A 21585-nucleotide genomic window follows, 5' to 3' on the forward strand; every position below is an offset into this window, starting at 1 on the left:
TTTACTAGGATTAAATGTCAGGAATTGTGAAAAACTGAGTTTAAATGTATTTGGCTGAGGTGTATGTAAACTTTCGACTTCAACTGTATATCTGTGTGTGTGTACAGCTTAATCATTATTAGGTTGTTACAGACATATTTGGGTTTGGTCATCCTGTGTTTGTGCATGCAGTATAGTACACTACTGCAGACACTGCTAGACATCCTCCTCAGCACCAGCATACAGATGCCCATGCTGTCTCATGCCTGCTTACCAAATGGCAAACTATTTCCTAGTGCACAAATTTTGTCTATCTGCGTTATGAACAAGCATGTTGCTGAAAAGCCTCGTGTCTGTCAGTGCAGTTAGTGCACTGAGAGACTAGTAGAGTAATGACCGCCTGCGCCCTTGTTTCAGCGCATCTAGAGGGGTGGAGAGAAGATGAGAGAGAAGGGAGCGTGTTAGGTGAGATGCTTGGTGCTTCCCTTGGAAGACCTGCATGTCAATGAGTGACGGCCAAATGGAAATCACTGCTAGAGACAAAAACCAGCTGCAGCTTGTGCTGCTCACACTTGCTCAATCACAGAGCAACAAAGGGGCGGATGCTTCTTCTGCCGCTCAGGCGGGCCATCATACTACACATATCAGCACTGACACAGCCGATTGGAAAGCTGATATATGCAATTGCTAAACACTGACACGGTTGACTGCATCCGACTTCAAATAAAGGTAAGTAGTTATTTGCCGTGTCATTTAACAACAGCTGGGGTTATGTTGTCAGAAATGAATATGATCAAAACAAACGTTACATTTGATTAGAATCACAGTGCCAATTGGGTGGTAGACGAAACTAAAGAGCATGACGTGTGAGCGTGCTATAGCCTCCAATCAGATTTTTATGTGCCTCAGAAAGAGCTAATTTTCAGTATGTGACAAACTGCCCACAAGCAGGAGAATTATATCTGGCTAGCCAGCAGCGCTGTCCGTTCAGCACCACGGAGTTCAATCTGACTACTGCCACCACTATAGACTACCTGTCAGACTAGCTAGCTGCTAGGAGATCCGCACCTGCGGCGCTGTCCATTCAGCACCACTGAATGTCGGACACGACCTCAGAGTTCATGCAGAAATCCAATTGATTCTACTCTCTCCAGTAGGCCTATATGACATTCAACTAAAACTAAAGGATGACTTATTTATTCTGCAAAGGAAAATAAGTTGCTTGAGGTTTAAACGTTCTCATTTATAATGTTCCCCTCCCTGATTTGTCTCTTTCTGTGTAACATCACTACAGTCATGGAGCTGGAGCACTTTGACGAGCGGGAGAAAGCCCAGAGAAATACCAGCAGAGGCTCCAGGAACAACGGGCTGCCGAGCCCCACTCACAGCGCCCACTGTAGTCTGTACAGGACCCGGACCCTGCAGTCTCTAGCCTCGGAGAAGAAGGCCAAGAAGGTCCGCTTTTATCGCAATGGAGACCGCTACTTCAAAGGGATTGTCTACGCTATTTCCCAGGACAGGTTCCGGTCTATAGATGCCCTTTTGGCTGATCTGACCCGCTCCCTGTCAGATAATGTGAACCTGCCCCAGGGGGTCCGGACCATCTACTCTATTGACGGGACCAAGAGAATATCCGGCATGGAGCAGCTGGAGGAAGGTAAGCTAACCCTTAACCTTAACCCTACCCTAAGGGTTGGGATGAGACGGTATTGAGCAGCTAACCCTAAGGGTTGGGATGAGACAGTATTGAGCAGCTAACCCTAAGGGTTGGGATGAGACAGTATTGAGCAGCTAACCCTAAGGGATGGGATGAGACAGTATTGAGCAGCTAACCCTAAGGGATGGGACAGTATTGAGCAGCTAACCCTAAGGGACGAGACAGCATTTAGCAGCTAACCCTAAGGGATGGGGTGGGACAGTATTGAGCAGCTAACCCTAAGGGATGGGACAGTATTGAGCAGCTAAGCCTAAGGGATAGGATGAGACAGTATTGAGCAGCTAAGCCTAAGGGATAGGATGAGACAGTATTGAGCAGCTAACCCTAAGGGATGGGATGGGACAGTATTGACCAGCTAAGCCTAAGGGATAGGATGAGACAGTATTGAGCAGCTAACCCTAAGGGATGGGATGGGACAGTATGAGCAGCTAAGCCTAAGGGATGGGATGAGACAGTATTGAGCAGCTAACCCTACGGGATGGGATGGGACAGTATTGAGCAGCTAACCCTAAGGGATGAGACAGTATTGAGCAGCTAACCCTAAAGGATGGGATGAGACAGTATTGAGCAGCTAACCCTACGGGATGGGATGGGACAGTATTTAGCAGCTAACCCTAAGGGATGAGACAGTATTGAGCAGCTAACCCTAAGCGATGGGACAGTATTGAGCAGCTAACCCTAAGGGAAGGGACAGTATTGAGCAGCTAACCCTAAGGGATGGGACAGTATTGAGCAGCTAACCCTTAGGGATGGGACAGTATTGAGCAGCTAACCCTAAGGGAAGGGACAGTATTGAGCAGCTAACCCTAAGGGTTGGAATGAGACAGTATTGAGCAGCTAACCCTAAAGGATGGGATGAGACAGTATTAAGCAGCTAACCCTAAGGGATGGGACAGTATTGAGCAGCTAATCCTAAGGGTTGGGATGAAACAGTATTGAGCAGCTAACCCTAAAGGATGGGATGAGACAGTATTGAGCAGCTAACCCTAAGGGAAGGGACAGTATTGAGCAGCTAACCCTAAGGGATGGGACAGTATTGAGCAGCTAACCCTTAGGGATGGGACAGTATTGAGCAGCTAACCCTAAGGGAAGGGACAGTATTGAGCAGCTAACCCTAAGGGTTGGAATGAGACAGTATTGAGCAGCTAACCCTAAAGGATGGGATGAGACAGTATTGAGCAGCTAACCCTAAGGGATGGGACAGTATTGAGCAGCTAACCCTAAGGGAGGGGACAGTATTGAGCAGCTAACCCTAAGGGAAGGGACAGTATTGAGCAGCTAACCCTAAGGGAGGGGACAGTATTGAGCAGCTAACCCTAAGGGATGGGACAGTATTGAGCAGCTAACCCTAAGGGATGGGACAATATTCAGCAGCTAACCCTAAGGGATGGGACAGTATTGAGCAGCTAACCCTAAGGGAGGGGACAGTATTCAGCAGCTAACCCTAAGGGATGGGATGAGACAGTATTGAGCAGCTAACCCTAAGAGAGGGGACAATATTGAGCAGCTAACCCTAAGGGATGGGATGAGACACTATTGAGCAGCTAAGCCTAAGGGTTGGGACAGTAGAAGTCTGAGAACAAAATAAGTTGTGCATTGTTCTAGGTTTCCAACTGTACAATGAGTGACCTGCTCCAGTAGGCCTATATAGTAGGCATATAGTATATTTCCAATAGGTCTGTAAACTCTATAATCTAAATGTCATAGCTGTGTCATTATGTGGTGCATTCAGTGATGTGAGTCTATGGTTGCTGTGACCATGTCGGCCTATCTCTGTGTGTTGCCTACCTGCAGGAGAGAGCTATGTGTGTGGCTCCATAGAGTCATACAAGAAGCTGGACTACACTAAGAATGTCAACCCCAACTGGTCAGTTGGGGTGAAGACAGCTGCGGCTGCCTCTGCACGTGGCCCCCCATCCCTGGGCAGTGCCAAGGCTGGGGCCCCGGAGACCAGGGAGAGTAAGGACTTCATTCGGCCCAAACTGGTCACCATCATCCGCAGCGGGGTGAAGCCTCGTAAGGCCATCCGCATCCTCCTCAACAAGAAGACTGCCCACTCCTTTGAACAGGTTCTCTCTGACATCACAGACGCCATCAAGCTGGACTCTGGGGTTGTCAAGAGTCTGTACACCGTGGACGGGAAGCTGGTAGGTTATGAATTACGGTTGTACTAGTGAATTTACTGCCTGGTTCTCAGGCTTAGCTTCCCCCACAGACTCAGAGGGAATGGCTATAAGACAATTAGAGTTAGAAGTAGGTTTCTGGGACTCAGTCTGCTGTGTTATCATCCTTTATTAACCCAGTCAGTAGGCGTTTCAGGAGCACAGTTTCACTGAGACATTTTCACAATGAATGATCTTTAAATATTTCTGAAGTATAGCCTTTATGACCAGATGACTATATGGTTTAAATCCCATGAACACAGACCTTTAACACCTTTAACACTCTCTAGAGAGAGTAAAAATGAGAAGTGATTCAGAGAGGCAAGTAGAGTTGGGAATCATGATGTTTAGTTGTGATAGGCCTATTAATAGTCAGTCTATCCTCTTTTATATTGGTTCTATCAAATAAACTCCGATGTAGTTTTTCTTTTTTCTCTCCTGGACGGTTTCTATGGTGATCTGGTTGCCTAGGCTGGTTGCTAAGGAACAGCCTCTGCGGCAGAGTGGTGCAGTGGGAATGTTGTCTGTGTGTGGCTCAGTGTTGCAGAACAGTGTGTATGTCAGTGCTATCGAGGAAGGCTAGAGAATGGTGCAGGGTACTCGTATGGCCCAGACATGACCGGAGATAGTAGCTGTATATTCCATCATCAGTATCATGCAGATGAAATGCATTCAGGGATTCATCTGTAATGTCTGCGGTTCACCCTATTCATCCGGTTCAGTTTAACTTCACTGTCTCATTAAATAATGATGGTAGAATTAGAAAGTATTGACAAGAGTTCTCCAGTCACACACTTTTGGTTCAATATCATTGTTTCTCCAGTTGATGATTTATGAGGCTAATATGCTCTCTGTGCTACTAAGTGAGACAAATGGATTTCAGGTTTGGGCTATACATTACAGTTCTATACAGTGGGTATCAGGGTTGGGCTATAGAGTACAGTTCTTTACAGTGAATATCAGGGTTGGTCTACACAGTACAGTACTCTACAGTTGGTTATAGTGTTGGGCTATAGAGTACAGTTCTATACAGTGGGTAACAGGGTTGGGTTACAGAGTACAGTTCAATACAGTGGGTATCAGATTTTAGGCTATACAGTAGAGTTATATACTGTGTAACAGGGTTGGGCTATACAGTACAGTTCTATACAGTGGGTAACAGGGTTGGGTTACAGAGTACAGTTCAATACAGTGGATATCAGGTTTGGGCTATACAGTACAGTTCTATATAGTGTGTAACAGGGTTGGGCTATACTGTGCAGTTCTATACAGTGGGTATCAGGGGTGGACCGTACAGTACAGTTCTATACAGTGGGTATCAGGGTTGGACCATACAGTACAGTTCTATACAGTGGGTGTCAGGGTTGGGCTATACAGTACAGTTCTATTAAGTGGGTTACAGGGTTGGGCTATAGAGTACAGTCCTACACAGCGGGTATCAGGGATGGACCATACAGTACAGTTCTATATGGTAGGTAACAGGTTTGGGCTATACAGTGCAGTTCTATACAGTGCATAACAGGGTTGGGCTGTACAGTTCTAAACAGTGCGTAACAGGGTTGAGCTATAGAGTACTTGTCTATACAGTGGATATCAGGGTTGGGCTACACAGTAGAGTACTCTACAGTGGGTTACAGGGTTGGGCTATAGAGTACAGTTCTATACAGTGGGTATCAGGGTTGGGCTACACAGTACATTACTCTACAGAGGATTACAGTGTTGGGCTATAGAGTACAGTTCTAAACAGTGGGTATCAGGGCAGGACCATAGAGTACAGTTCTATACAGTTGGCAAAAGGGTTGGGCAATTCAGTAGAGTTCTATACAGTTGGTAACAGGGTTGAGCTATAGAGTACATTTCTACACAGTGGGCATCAGGGTTGGGCTATAGAGTACATTTCTACACAGTGGTCAACAGGGTTTGGCTACACAGTAAAGTTCTTTAAAGTGGGTAAAAGGGTTGGGCTAACAAGACATGTCTATACAGTTGGTACGAGGGTTGGACCATACAGTACAGTTCTATACAGTGAGTAACACGTTTGGGCTATAGAGTACAGTTCTATACAGTGGGTATCAGGGCTGGGCTACAGAGTACAGTTCAATACAGTGGGTATCAGGGTTGGACCATAAAGTACAGTTATATACATTGTTTGTCAGGGTTGGGCTAAAAAGTTCAGTTCTATAGAGTGGGTATCAGGGTTGGGCTACACAGTGCAGTTCTATACAGTGGGTATCAGGGTTGGACCATACAGTACAGTTCTATACAGTGGGTATCACGGTTGGGCTATAAAGTAGAGTTCTATACTATAGGTATCAGGGTATGGCTACACAGTACAATTCTATACAGTGGGTATCAGGGTTGGACCATACAGTACAGTTCTATACAGTTGGTAACAGGGTTGAGCTATAGAGTACAGTTCTATACAGTGGGTATCAGGGTTGGACCGTACAGTACAGTTCTGTACAGTGGGTAACAGGGTTGGACCGTACAGTACAGTTCTGTACAGTGGGTATCAGGGTTGGGCTACACAGTAGAGTACTCTACAGTGGGTTACAGTGTTGGGCTATAGAGTACAGTTCTATACAGTGGATATCAGGGTTGGGCTACACAGTAGAGTACTCTACAGTGGGTTACAGTGTTGGGCTATAAAGTACAGTTCTAAACAGTGGGTATCAGGGTTGGGCTATAGAGTACAGTTCTATACAGTGGATTTCAGGGTTGGGGTACACAGTAGAGTACTCTACAGTGGGTTACAGTGTTGGGCTATAGAGTACAGTTCTATACAGTGGATATCAGGGTTGGGCTACACAGTAGAGTACTCTACAGTGGGTTACAGTGTTGGGCTATAAAGTACAGTTCTAAACAGTGGGTATCAGGGTTGGGCTATAGAGTACAGTTCTATACAGTGGATTTCAGGGTTGGGGTACACAGTAGAGTACTCTACAGTGGGTTACAGTGTTGGGCTATAGAGTACAGTTCTATACAATGGGTGTCAGGGTTGGGCTATAGAGTACAGTTCTATACAGTGGGTGTCATAGGTGGGCTATACATTGCAGTTCTTTAAAGTGGGTTACAGGGTTGGCCTATAGAGTACGATTCTATACAGTGGATATCAGGGTTGGGCTGCACAGTAGAGTACTCTACAGTGGGTTACAGTGTTGGGCTATAAAGTACAGTTCTAAACAGTGGGTATCAGGGTTGGGCTATAGAGTACAGTGGGTATCAGGGTTGGGCTATAGAGTACAGATCTATACAGTGGGTAACAGGTTTGGGCTTTAGAGCACAGTTCAACACAGTGGGTAATAGGGTTGGGCTATAGAGTACAGTTCTATACAGTGGATATCAGGTTTGTGCTATACAGTACAGTTCTGTACATTGGGTATCAGGGTTGGGCTCTACAGTACAGTTCTATAAATTGGGTATCAGGGTTGGGCTATAGAGTACAGTGGGTATCAGGGCTGGACTGTACAGTACAGTTCTATACAGTGGGTATCAGGGTTGGGCTATAGAGGACAGTTCTTTACGGTGGATATCAGGGTTGGTCTACACATTACAGTACTCTGCAGTTGGTTATAGTGTTGGGCTATAGAGTAAATGTATATACAGTGGGTAACAGGGTTGGGCTACAGAGTACAGTTCTATACAGTGGGTATCAGGGTTGGACCATAGAGTACAGTTCTATACAGTGTTTATCAGGGTTGGTCTATAATGTATAGTTCTATACAGTGGGTGACAGGGATGGGCTATACAGTACATTTCTATGCAGTGGGTATCAGGGTTGGACCATACAATACAGTTCTATACAGTGGGTATCAGGTTTGGCCTATACAGTACTGTTATATACAGTGAGTTTCAGGGTTGGACCATGCAGGACAGTTTTATACAGTGGGTATAATGCCTGGACTATAGAGTATAGTTCTGTACAGTGGGTATCTTGGTTGGATCGCACAGTACAGTTCTATACAGTGGGTGTCAGGGTTGGGCTATACAGTACAGTTCTATACAGTGGGTACCAGGGTTGGGCTACACAGTACAGTTATATACAGTGGGTGTCAGGGTTGGGCTATAGTGTACATTTCTATCCAGTGGGTAACACGGTTGGACCATATAGTACAGTTCTGTTCCGTGGTTATTAGGGTTGGGCTATAAAGTACAGTTCTACACAGTAGGTATCAGGGTTGGGCTATACAGTACAGTTCTATATAGTGAGTATCAGTACTGACCATACTGTACAGTCCTATACAGTGGGTATCAGGGTTGGGCTATACAGTACAGTTCTATACAGTGGGTATCAGGGTTTGGTAATTCAGTACAGTTCTATACAGTGGGTATCAGGGTTTGGTAATTCAGTCCATTTCTACACCGTGGGTATCAGGGTTGGGCTATACAGTACAGTTCTATATAGTGAGTATCAGTGCTGACCATACTGTACAGTTCTATACAGTGGGTATCAGGGTTGGGCTATACAGTACAATTCTATATAGTGAGTATCAGTGCTGACCATATTGTACAGTTCTATACAGTGCGTATCAGGGTTGGGCTATACAGTACAATTCTATATAGTGGGTATCAGGGTTGGGTAATTCAGTACATTTCTATACAGTGAGCAAGAAGGTAGGGCTATGGAGTAAATTTCCTTACAGTGGGTCTCAGTATTGGGCTATAGAGTACAGTTCTATACAGTGGGTTTTAGGGTTGAGCTATAGAGTACAGTTCTATACAGGTGGTATCAGGGTTGGCCTATAGAGTACAGTTCTATACAGGTGGTATCAGGGTTGGGCTATACAGTACAGTTCTATACAGTGGGTATCAGGGTTGGCCTATAGAGTACAGTTCTATAGAGTGGGTATCAGGGTTGGCCTATAGAGTACAGTTCTATAGAGTGGGTATCAGGGTTGGGCTATACAGTATAGTTCTATACAGTGGGTATCAGGGTTGGCCTATAGAGTACAGTTCTATACAGTTTGTAACATGGTTGGGCTGTACAGTACAGTTCTATACAGTGGGAATCAGGGTTGGACCATACAATACAGTTCTATACAGTGGGTAAAATTGTTGGGCTACACTGTACAGTTCTATACAGTGGGTAACATGGTTGGCTATACAGTACAGTTCTATACAGTGGGTATCAGGGTTGGACCATACAGTACAGTTCTATACAGTGGGTAACAGAGTTAGGCTATAGAGTACAGTTATCTACTGTGGGTTTCAGGGTTGGACCATACAGTACAGTTCTATACAGTGGGTATCAGGTTTGGGCTTGGCAACTATGTGCTCTGCAACTATCTGACCTATCCTTGACTTGGCCTCTCATTGGTGATTGTGCAATCAATTCACAGACATACACAAACTCACGGACATATACACACACACACGCACATGGCGTGCGCCTCACAGCTGTGGTAGAGATGTCACTGTTGCCTGAGGCTTATTGTCTGTTGATGTTTGGCTTCAGCAGCGCTCATCTCCTAAGGTCAGATGATGCTGTTGTGTAATTACTGTTAGAAATGTGTTATTGCTGTCTTATTACTGTGCTATTACTGCACAGTAAAGCAACACCTGTTGACAATGTGCTATTTAAAGGCAATTTCTAATTGAGCCGACATCTACATTGTTTTCCACAAATGCAATATCTGCAAACATGGTGATGTAGCATTTAAAAACCTAATTGTTGACAGTGTTATACAGATTGAATCTCAGCCTTGCACTAATTTGTTTTCTGAACATCAGCTGTGAAGTTGACCTGTTGACGTGATCTGTCTGAGGTGAAAATACAACAACTTACAGCTGAGAATCCTGGACTAACGTGAGTACTGTCAGCAGAGTGGTGAATGGAGCTTTGCTTCATGTAGTGTAGCTAAGTGTCTGACTCCACAGTAACTGTTAGGGAGCTGCTACAGAACAGTAATGGAGCGACGTACAGTTGTGCTGACTTCCCGTCTGAAGCCATTCATAATTCATCTCCTCCACTGCAGCTGCAGGCTGTGTCTCAAATGATATCCTATTCCCAATATAGTGCACTACTTTCCATTTGGGATGCAGTTGTAGTAATATAGCAGCCAGCTGGAACTTCTCAGCGCTTCATAAACACCCAGTGTGATTTACATACGGGTTATAAGCTCATTTCAGACATTGATTAGTGTTACTGCAGAGTTACATTGACATTTTGTTACTGATTGCTACTGTAATCATATTCAACCTGACGACTACTTGTACATGCTATTGATATGAATACATTCCCTCTCCCCTCCACACGCATCTCTGATAATGGACATTCCTGCTTGACATACTGTAGCAGTCTGTCTAATGTCTCTCAATAATGAATGAACAGATCTAAGACAGATACTAGCCTCTCTCTGAAACAGCTTGTCAGTAGCCTGAAACAGCCTGCCAATAGCCTTTCTTAAAACATTACATTTAAGTAATTTAGCAGACACTCTTAATTGGGTTTAAGTGACTTGCTTAAGGGCACATCAACTGATTTTTCAGCTAGTCTGCTCCGGGATTCGAACCAGAAACCTTTTGGTTAATGGCCAAACGCTGTTATCCACCCTACAGCCTCTCAGTAGCTGGTTTCTTGTACAGCCTGTCAGTAGCTTGTTTCTGAAAAGGTCTGTCTCTGAAACCACCTGTCTCTGGAAAAGCCTGTCTTTGAGTGGGAGGCATTTAATTCCAGTGGTAATGTTGTAGCTATGAATCAGTATTTTTCTTGTACATGCATTAAGGCTGTAGGCCTATATGACTATGGGAGGAGAAGGTTGGGGAGGGTGTAGACGGGGAGCAAGAAAGGAGGTGGGGAGGGGGGATCAGGGAGAGAGGAGAAGGGATATGGGGGAGGGGTGGGGAGGTGGGAGAAGTGAGAAGTGAGGAGTGGAGAGAGGGGAGAGGGTGAGGCTGGGAGGGTGATAGCAGGAAGGGGGAGAGTTGGTGAGGAGAGGGGGTGAAGACTAGTTGTTTGTGGTATCCTTGTTCCAGGTGACTGACAGTGTCTAGCTGTCTGTCTGTTCCAGGTGACATGCCTTCAGGACTTCTTTGGTGATGACGACATCTTTATGGCTTGTGGTCCAGAGAAGTTTCGCTACCAAGATGACTTCCTCTTAGATGAGAGTGGTGAGATAATTATAATAACAGTACCATAACATTTAAATTAGAATTTCATTGGAGTAATTAGTGTGTGTGTGTACTGTAGATGTTTATGTGTGTGTGTGGTATCTGACAGTGTCCTCTCCCTCCAGAGTGTAGGGTGGTGAAGTCGACGTCATACGGTCGGATCTCCTCTCTGCTGGGACGCTACTCACCCAGAGGAGGAGGCTCACCCAGAGGAGGAGGCTCACGCCGAAGCTCAGGCTCAGGTATGGCCCTGTGAGTGTGTATGTGTTTTTGTGCGTGCATGCATAAGTAATTAATCTGCAGAATCAACAACTTTTTTAGCAATGTATTTGTCCTTCTTATCAGCAACCAACTGAGTGAGTGTCACGTCCTGACCTTAGAGATCCTTTTTATGTCTCTGTTTTGGTTGGTCAGGGCGTTAGTTTGGGTGGGCATTCTATGTCTGGTGTTCTATCTTGTCCTTGTGTTGTATTTCTGTGTGTTTGGCCTGATATGGTTCTCAATCAGAGGCAGCTGTCTATCATTGTCTCTGATTGAGAATCATATTTAGGTAGCCTGTTCCCAGCTGTGTTTGTGGGTGGTTGTTTCCGGTTTAGTGTTTGTGTCACCTTTGAGGACTGGGGGCACACGGGTAGATTGGCGGACTCAGGTAGGAGACCTGAGCCAACTCCCCGTGCTTACCGTGGCGAGAGAGTGACGGTGTTATGCGGTGAAGCGCACGGTGTCCCCAGTGCGCACGCATAGCCCGGTGCGTTACATCGCAGTTCCTCGAATCTGCCGGGCTAGAGTGGGCATCGATCCAGGAAGGATTATGCCGGCTCAGCGCATCTGGTCTCCTGTGCGTCTCCTCAGCCCGGGGTATACGGCACCAGCCCTACGAACGGTGTCTCCAGTTCGACAGCACAGCCCAGTGCGGCCTATTCCAACTCCCCGCACTTGCCGGGCTACAGGGGGGATCCAGCCAGGACGAGTGGTGCTAGCTCTGCGCTCGAGACCGCCACTGCGCCTCCACGGTCCAGTGCATCCGGTGCCTCGGCCAAGGACAAGGCCTCCTGCATGTCTCCCCAGCCTGGTGAGTTCTGTGCCTGTGCTAAGCACTAACCCTCCTGCATGTCTCCCCAGCCTGGTGAGTCCTGTGCCTTCTCCCAGAGCCAAGCCTCCAGTGATGATCCATGGCAAGAAACCTCCAGTGGTGATCCATGGCACGAAGCCTCCAGTGATAATCCATGGCAAAATGCCTCCAGTGATAATCCATGGCAAGAAGCCTCCTGTGATAATCCATGGCACGAAGCCTCCAGTGATAATCCATGGCAAGAAGCCTCCAGGGATAATCCATGGCACGAGGCCTCCAGTGATGATCCATGGCACGAAGCCTCCAGTGATGATCCATGGCACGAAGCCTCCAGGGATGATCCATGGCACGAAGCCTCCAGTGATGATCCATGGCACGAAGCCTCCAGTAATGATCCATGGCACAAAGCCTCCTGTGATGATCCAGGGCACGAAGCCTCCTGTGAGGATCCAGGGCACGAAGCCTCCTGTGAGGATCCATGGCACGAAGCCTCCAGTGAGGATCCATGGCATGAAGCATGAAGCCCCCGTTGAGGATCCATGGCATGAGGCCTCCAACGAAGGAGGTCAGCCCGGAGCCTCCAGCGTCGCCCTCTAGTCCGGAGCCTCCAGCGACGCCCTCTAGTCCGGAGCCTCCAGCGTCGCCCTTCAGTCCGGAGCCTCCAGCGACGCCCTCTAGTACATAGCCTCCAGACTCTCCCTCCTGTCCGGAGCAGCCAGAGTCTCCCTCCTGTCCGGAGAAGCCAGAGTCTCCCTCCTGTCCGGAGAAGCCAGAGTCTCCCTCCTGTCCGGAGCAGCCAGTCTCCCTCCTGTCCGGAGCAGCCAGAGTCTCCCTCCTGTCCTGAGCTGCCGGAGCCGCCCGTCAGTCAGGAGCTGCCGAAGCCGCCCGTCACTCCGGCGCTGCCGGAGCTGCCCTTCACTCCGGCGCTGCCAGAGTCTCCCGCCGGTCCGGCGCTGCCGGAGTCGCCCGTCTATTCTGGGGTCGGCGGTAAGGGTCCCCGCTCCAGAGGCACCACCTAAGTGGGCCAAGACTAAGGTGGGGCGGGGTCCACGTCCCGCACCAGAGCCGCCACCGCAGTGAAATGCCCACCCAGACCCTCCCCTATAGGTTCAGGTTTTGCGGCCGGAGTCCGCACCTTTGGGGGGGTACTGTCACGTCCTGACCTTAGAGATCCTTTTTATGTCTCTGTTTTGGTTGGTCAGGGCGTTAGTTTGGGTGGGCATTCTATATCTGGTGTTCTATGTTGTCCTTGTGTTGTATTTCTGTGTGTTTGGCCTGATATGGTTCTCAATCAGAGGCAGCTGTCTATCATTGTCTCTGATTGAGAATCAGTTTTAGGTAGCCTGTTCCCACCTGTGTTTGTGGGTGGTTGTTTCCGGTTTAGTGTTTGTGTCACCTTTGAGGACTGTGCGTTTGTCGTGTTTGTTGTTTTGTTTAGTGTTGCATATTTTATTAAATGATATGAACACTTACCACGCTGCACCTTGGTCCTCTTCTTCTCCTCCAGACGACAAGCGTTACAGAGAGGAGTGTTTTTCTATAACCTCTAACCTCTTGTGTCTGTACTGTAGCCAATGGGACAGTATGCAGTCAGCTGTCGACTCCTCGATCTGGGAAGTCCTCCAGCCCCTCTCCTACCAGTCCTGCCAGCCTCCGACGACACAGGGTAGGACCACACAATGCTTTACTAATATAATCACAACGCTTTAACATAGGCCTAGATTCAATCAGATCAAGCGTTAACCGGTGATATCCGGCACCCACATAGCTAATGTTTTGGGCGGTGTCGGAGGTATAACTGCATTGGAGCTGTCAAATCGGTGAGATGCTGCTCTTGATCATTGTTACAAAGCCACACCCGTCCCACTCCCATTAGAAGTTCAGAACGAGAAAGTGTAGTCTATAGGTTACAATTTGAAAATCATTAAAATCATTATTAAAAAATAATTAGGATTTCTATCAGCCTATATCTATACAAGGTATAGATTACACGTCACATTCCAGTGTTTGAACTTGTAAACAAGGCTGCATGGGATTTCTCTTAACTTAATGCGACTCTGTGCAGCCAATGGCAATGTTCGCTTTAGATATAATTCCAGAAGCTTGTGGATTTCACAGCTCTAAAGCAGTTCCACCTCTGACACCGGCAAAACAACGCTATGTGGATGTCGGCTAAAATGAATCTGATTGAACAGAGCCCATAGCCTCCTATAGATAGTCATCTATAGACGTTCCCTATATTTATATTTAGTCCCCTATATTTTTTTATTTTACCTTTATTTAACTAGGCAAGTCAGTTAAGAACACATTTTTATTTACAATGACATCCTAGGAACAGTGGGTTAACTGCCTTGTTCAGGGGCAGAACGACAGATGTTTTACTTGTCAGCTCGGGGATTTGATCTCGCAACCTTTCGGGTACTGGCCCAACGCTCTAACCTCTAGGCTACCTGCTGCCCCCTATATATAGTGCCCCATAGATGGCCCCCTATAGATAGTCTCCTATATATAGTCCCCTATTGATAGCCCCTATATATCCCCCTTTAGATAGTCCCCTATTGATAGTCCCTTTTAGATAGTCCCCTATATATAGTCCCCTTTAGATAGTCCCCTATATATAGTCCCCTGTTGATAGTCCCCTATATATAGTCCCCCATAGATGGCCCCCTATAGATAGTATCCTATATATAGCCCCCTATAGATAGGCCCCTATTGATAACCCCCTATATATAGTCCCCTATTGATAGCCCCTATATATATCCCCCTTTAGATAGTCCCCTATTGATAGTCCCCTGTTGATAGTCCCCTATATGTAGTCCCCTGTTGATGTCCCCTATATATAGTCCCCCGTAGATGGCCCCCTATAGATAGTCTATAGATGCCCAAACTGTCAACATTCATGTGTTCAAAAAGCATTTATGATCTCTCCGTGCCTCAGGGGTCCCAACACAGTGGCTCATCCCTGTCTCTAGCCTCCACCAAGGTGTGTAGCTCCATGGATGAGGGAGACGGAGCAGGAAGTGAAGGTAGTAGAGAGGACGTGCTGTATACATGTTTAAGGGCAGCTTTCCATTGAGCATGCTCTAGAAGGCATTGGATGTGTCCCAAATTGCAGCCTATTCCCTTTATAGTGAACTGTTTTGACCAATACAGAAAAAGTCAGTAAACAAAGTAAGTAAAAGTAGTACACTGTATAGGGGATAGGGTGCCTATTGTACAGAGACTTAGGCCTAGGTGCAATCCGTACCGCGGAAGTTCAGCGCTATAGCGTGACTGACATTTAAAGGCAACGTTCCCACGTTCGAGGAGACTGAATTTACGGTAAACGCTGCATTTGTAGGCCCAATTGTAAATTACTTTTACATTTATATTGGGCTATAGCGCTGATCTTCCGCGATACAGATTGAATCTAGCTCTTATTAATCTGGGGACTGTGGAGTGGAGAGTGCAGTAACAGACATAACCGAACTCTCCTGCTTGCCTGGTTTGATAGCGGAGCTGAACCTGCTGAGTGATGAATGTCCCTCCATCCCTCCGTCCATCGCTGAGAGGTACAAGGTGGGGAGGACTTTAGGTGACGGTACCTTTGCTGTTGTCAGAGAGTGTGTGGAGAGATGTACGGGCAGAGAATACGCCCTGAAGATCATCAACAAAGTCAAATGTAGGGGAAAGGTAAGAACTACTCCTGTTTCGGCCCAGTTATACCGAAAGCTACAGAGTAGTAGGGAATTGCAGAGCTCTCTTTTTGTGGGTGTATCTTCGACATATGTCACATTCGCTAATAGCCTATCCAGCAGGATGTCAAAGCTAGCTAGTGAGACCCTACCTCTTCTGATCGGTTATCGAGCTCAGCTCATAGTAGCTGACCGATAAGTCACATGAGTTTCCTCATGTCTTCTCCCCCTATTGAAAATGACTGCATGGTCTCCAGTAGTTTGATAGTAGTAGTAGTATTATTATATTATTTTTACCTGCACTACAGTACTATTAAGCTACTATTAACATCTGTAACCTGACCGCTACTTGATGTTATTCCCCAGGAACACATGATCCAGAACGAGGTGTCCATCCTCCGTCGTGTCAAACATCCCAACATTGTCCTGCTGATCGAGGAAATGGACACCTACAGCGAGCTTTACCTGGTCATGGAGCTGGTCAAGGTGAGTTGACAGAACAGTTAGACGAACAGAATAGATTTGGAGACAGGTTTAGAGAGGGAAACAGAGGAAAGGGCACAGACAGTCAGCTGAGTGGTCTGGAGCTTAGACCAGCTGGTCAAGAAGAGCTGTACCTGGTCAGGTGTTTCATTGATTACACCCTGTTATGGATAGAGTCATGCAGGTCAACACTGTTCATTACAACTCTTCCTGTTGTGAGGTGTAATGTGTGTATCGGTCCACAGGGGGGTGACCTATTTGATTCCATCACCTCCTCTAATAAATACACAGAGAGAGATGCAAGTGGAATGATATATAACCTGGCCAGTGCCATCAAGTACCTGCACAGCCTCAACATCGTACACAGAGACATCAAACCTGAGAACCTGCTGGTGAGTGTGTGTACATGATGTTTTTGAGTGTTTGTTTATTTATGTTTATACACTACCGGTCAAACGTTTTAGAACACTTACTCATTCAAGGGTTTTTCTTTATTTTTACATTGTACAATAATAGTGAAGACATCAAAACTATGAAATAACACATATGGAATCATGTAGTAACCAAAAAAGTGTTAAACAAATATTTTTGTTATTTTATATTTGAGATTCTTCAAAGTAGCCACCCTTTGCCTTGATGACAGCTTTGCACACTCTTGGCATTCTCTCAACCAGCTTCACCTGGAATGCTTTTCCAACAGCCTTGAAGGAGTTCCCACATATACTGAGCACTTGGCTCCGTTTCCTTCACTCTGCGGTCTGACTCATCCCAAACCATCTCAATTTTTTTTCAGGTTGGGGGATTGTGGAGGCCAGGTCATCTAATGCAGCACTCCATCACTCTCCTTCTTGGTAAAATAGCCCTTACGCAGCCTGGAGGTGTGTTGGGTCATTGTCCTGTTGAAAAACAAATGATAGTCCCACTAAGACCAAACCAGATAGAATGGCATATTGCTGCAGAATGCTGTTGTAGCCATGCTGGTTAAGTGTGCCTTGAATTCTAAATAAATCACAGACAGTGTCACCAGCAAAGCACCCCCACACGATAACACCTCCTCCTCCATGCTTTACGGTGGGAACCACACATGCGGAGATCATCCGCTCTCCCACACCACGTCTCACAAAGACATGAACAAAAAATCTCAAATTTGGACTCCAGACCAAAGGACAAATTTCCACCGGTCTAATGTCCAATACTTGTGTTTCTTGGCCCAAGCAAGTCTCTTCTTCTTAATGTTGTCCTTTAGTAGTGGTTTCTTTGCAGCAATTCGACCATGAAGGCCTGACTCACACAGTCTCCTCTGAACAGTTACTTGAACTCTGTGAAGCAGAATCGTAACTCTAATGAACTTATACTCTGCAGCAGAGGTAACACTGGGTCTTCCTTTCCTGGGCGGTCCTCATGAGAGCCAGTTTCATCATAGCGCTTGATGGGTTTTGCGACTGCACTTGAAGAAACTTACCAAATAGGGCTATCTTCTGTATACCTCCCCCCAGACACACACACACCTTGTCACAACACAACTGATTGGCTGAAACGCATTAAGAAGGAAAGAAATTCCACAAACTAACTTTTAAAAATGCACACCTGTTAATTGAATTACATTCCAGGTGACTACCTCATGAAGCTGGTTGGGACACTCTTCTGCCAAGAGTGTGCAAAGCTGTCATCAAGGCAAAGGGTGGCTATTTGAAGAATCTCAAATATAAAATATATTTTAATTTGTTTAACACTTTTTTGGTTACTACATGATTCCATATGTGTTATTTCATGGTTTTGATGTCTTCACTATTATTCTACAATGTAGAACATAGTAAAAATAAAGAAAAACCCTTGAATGAGTAAAACTATATATAGCCGGGATTCAACGCAAGGTGTGATATAATGTGGCACACCACTCAATGCACCTTTTAAACGCCTGAAGTTCAGGAAAATCGCATTTATGGTAAACGCTACACATGTCGACTCAACCATGAATTACTTTTAAAAGTCTGCAACGAGTCACTGTGTGTCCCAGGTGTATGAGCACCAGGATGGTAGTAAGTCTCTGAAGTTGGGAGACTTTGGCTTGGCTAGCCTGGTGGATGGACTCCTCTACCTGGTCTGTGGCACCCCCACCTATGTAGCACCTGAGATCATCGCTGAGACAGGGTACGTCTATGTGTGACAGGTGTGTGACAAGGGTTTGTGTGTTGTCCTCTGACAGGAGTGTGTATTCTCATCTGACAGGTGTGTGTGTGTGTGTGTGTGTGTGTGTGTGTGTGTGTGTGTGTGTGTGTGTGTGTGTGTGTGTGTGTGTGTGTGTGTGTGTGTTGTCCCCTGACAGGTACGGGCTGAAGGTTGATATCTGGGCAGCTGGAGTAATCACATACATCCTGCTGTGTGGCTTCCCTCCCTTCAGTGGGTCTGTGGTGCTCTATGATACCTAGCTAGACAATACCATTATAACCCTTCAGTGAGTCTGTGGTGCTCTATGATACCTAGCTAGACAATACCATTATAACCCTTCAGTGGGTCTGTGCTGCTCTATGATACCTAGCTAGACAATACCATTATAACCCTTCAGTGGGTCTGTACTGCTCTATGATACCTAGCTAGACAATACCATTATAACCCTTCAGTGGGTCTGTACTGCTCTATGATACCTAGCTAGACAATACCATTATAACCCTTCAGTGGGTCAGTACTGCTCTATGATACCTAGCTAGACAATACCATTATAACCCTTCAGTGGGTCTGTACTGCTCTATGATACCTAGCTAGACAATACCATTATAACCCTTCAGTGGGTCTGTGCTGCTATATGATACCTAGCTAGACAATACCATTATAACCCTTCAGTGGGTCTGTACTGCTCTATGATACCTAGCTAGACAATACCATTATAACCCTTCAGTGGGTCAGTGCTGCTCTATGATACCTAGCTAGACAATACCATTATAACCCTTCAGTGGGTCAGTGCTGCTCTATGATACTTAGCTAGACAATACCATTATAACCCTTCAGTGGGTCTGTGCTGCTCTATGATACCTAGCTAGACAATACCATTATAACCCTTCAGTGGGTCAGTGCTGCTCTATGATACCTAGCTAGACAATACCATTATAACCCTTCAGTGGGTCTGTGCTGCTCTATGATACCTAGCTAGACAATACCATTATAACCCTTCAGTGGCTCTGTGCTGCTCTATGTCTTACTCTCTAGCTCAATGCACTAGACTACCGACAATAAGCTGTCTAAAGGCATTTTCCCAGACATTTGTGGAGATCACATTCATAGTAAAAGATTCTCATGTTGGCTGAAGCGTAAATGACCTTTTAAAGTCAGTTTTAGTCTGCTGCGCTATAACGCGCCTTGCATTGAATCCTGGCCATAGTATTTCAGCATACCCAGATAGACGATAACATTATAATGCTGATGATGATAATGACATGAGACTTGCTGTTGTTTTTGTCAAGGAGCAGTGAGGACCAGGAGATTCTGTTGGACCAGATTCTAACGGGACAACTAGACTTCCCTTCACCGTCCTGGGACAACGTGTCTGTCACTGCTAAGGTTGGTCTATGGTTTAATCCCTTCACTTAGTGACAAAACATTTTAATTCAAATAAATAAATAAACAAGCTGTTTGATTGATTTACTGTAGGAGCTGATCACAGGGATGCTGCAGATGAAAGTGGAACAGAGATACACAGCTCTGCAGGTTCTGGATCACCCCTGGGTCAATGTGAGTAACTAGAACTTAGTACATAGAACATACGGTAGGTGTGTGTGTGTGTGTGTGTGTTGGTTGACCAGGTTCTGTTTGTGTTCCAGGATGATGGGCGATTAGTGAACGACCAGCAGCTGTCTGTGGCTGGGAAGATTAAGAAACACTTCAACACTGGTCCTAAAGCCTGCAGCACCACTGCTGGAGTGTCTGTTATCACAGTAAGGATCCCTCTTAGTCATTCTTACTCAAGGCTGTGTAGGTGTTTAGGACTGTTCAGAATGTGTACAGCCCAAAACAGGTTCTTCACATGTAACTCTGACATCTAATGCATGTCCTCTTCTACCTCATCTCCCTCTCTCTACCTCTCTCCCTCTTCTCTCTTTCTCTGCCTCTCTCCTCGCTCCTGATTCTCTCTCTTTGCCCCTCTCTCCCCCTATCTCTTTCTCTCTTTGTTTTCTTTCTCCCCCTTCTCTCTCCCCCTCTCTTCTCTCCTCCCTCTCTCATCTCTCCCTCTCTCCTCTCTCCCTTTCAGACCACCCCTCTTGATAAGGAGCGGCAGATTTTCAGACTAAGACACCAGCAGGGTGTGAGGTTGAAGTCCCGCCCCCGCCTCCAGCCCCATCCCCAACCAACTGGCTTCCCCACTAGCGCCAGCCAAAGCTCCAACAACCCTGCCCTTTCTCCCGCTGATTTCACTTCAGAGTCAGAAGATTATTCCCCCAGCCCCTCCCCCACCTCTCCTAGCTCCGCTGACACCGTCCGCTCCCCTACCTCCCCCTTCTAGACTTCTAGACCCCGAAGGAAGAGAGAGGGGAGAAGAGGATGGAAAGAGAACGAGGAAGGACAGGGGGCACGCATTCCTGTACTAACACTAGCCCATGACCCTGTATTCATGACAGTCTGTCAAGATGCCTGCCAATTACTTAAACATTGATTTGCCATTCCGGCTACATTGTCAGTTAACCCTAAGATACACTGGGGTCAGAGCCATACACAGAAATCAGTTAGGGTTAAAGGTTAGAGGTTAGAGGTTAGGGTCAAGGTTAAAGGTGTATTCTGGATGGGTTCTGCTCTGGCCCTGAGAGGTTACTAAGGCAGAGAATCTGTATCTGCTTATCTTTTCTAAGACACCACATAGACATACAGTAGTTAAGCCTTTTTTCAGCAAACACTGACTACTCATCTGCTGAAGTCCCCTGGTGTTGGGAGATGAGTACTGCAGGGCAACCAACCTGCTAACACAACAACTATGTAAACCTACAGATCAAAATCTTCCATTTAACTTGACGGGACCTCATACGCCCTGAATAGGTCGTCTTAAGTATTTCTGTGATTAAACATACATTTTGAAAAATAATAATGATAATAATAATGACTTTGTGTCCTTGAAAAGCACTATATAAATTAAAAAACATTTATTATTCATTTTGAAAATGTATGCATACAGTCAGTTATCTATTTAAGTGAAGTGATATAGCATCCAATTCATTACAACTTGTTTAGTTAATTCTGTAGAAAAACACTTCCAAGTGAAACGATGTAATCTCAGATTCAGAACATTCAATAATGTGTAATGTGAAGATATAATGTATGTATACTGAACAAACATATAAACGCCACATGTAAAGTGTTGGTCCCATGTTTCATGAGCTGAAATAAAAGATCACAGAAATGTTC

General features: G+C 45.9%; 1 protein-coding gene across 6 annotated transcripts; it reads left to right on the forward strand.

Moving 5' to 3' along the window:
- Window positions 1–371: 371 nt before the first annotated feature.
- LOC139547933 (serine/threonine-protein kinase DCLK1-like) lies at window positions 372–21585 on the forward strand. Of its 6 annotated transcripts, none has more exons than XM_071357136.1 (16): window positions 385–708; window positions 1274–1636; window positions 3491–3843; window positions 10869–10968; window positions 11094–11210; window positions 13612–13706; window positions 14979–15066; window positions 15534–15712; window positions 16081–16200; window positions 16443–16589; window positions 18215–18348; window positions 18524–18601; window positions 19662–19752; window positions 19843–19923; window positions 20013–20126; window positions 20441–21585. In XM_071357136.1, the coding sequence occupies exons 2-16, from the start codon at window positions 1276–1278 to the stop codon at window positions 20690–20692; spliced, it is 2310 nt and encodes a 769-aa protein (XP_071213237.1). In that variant the 5' UTR covers window positions 385–708; window positions 1274–1275; the 3' UTR covers window positions 20693–21585. The 6 variants fall into 6 exon arrangements, with proteins under 6 accessions (XP_071213241.1, XP_071213240.1, XP_071213238.1 ...); XM_071357135.1 differs by having other exon boundaries at window positions 386–708; window positions 19656–19752; XM_071357137.1 differs by lacking the exons at window positions 18215–18348; window positions 18524–18601; window positions 19843–19923; window positions 20013–20126; window positions 20441–21585 and having other exon boundaries at window positions 380–708; window positions 19656–19752.

This window comes from Salvelinus alpinus, chromosome 21 (assembly GCF_045679555.1).
Source record: "Salvelinus alpinus chromosome 21, SLU_Salpinus.1, whole genome shotgun sequence".
In the NCBI taxonomy this organism is placed as follows: domain Eukaryota; kingdom Metazoa; phylum Chordata; class Actinopteri; order Salmoniformes; family Salmonidae; genus Salvelinus; species Salvelinus alpinus.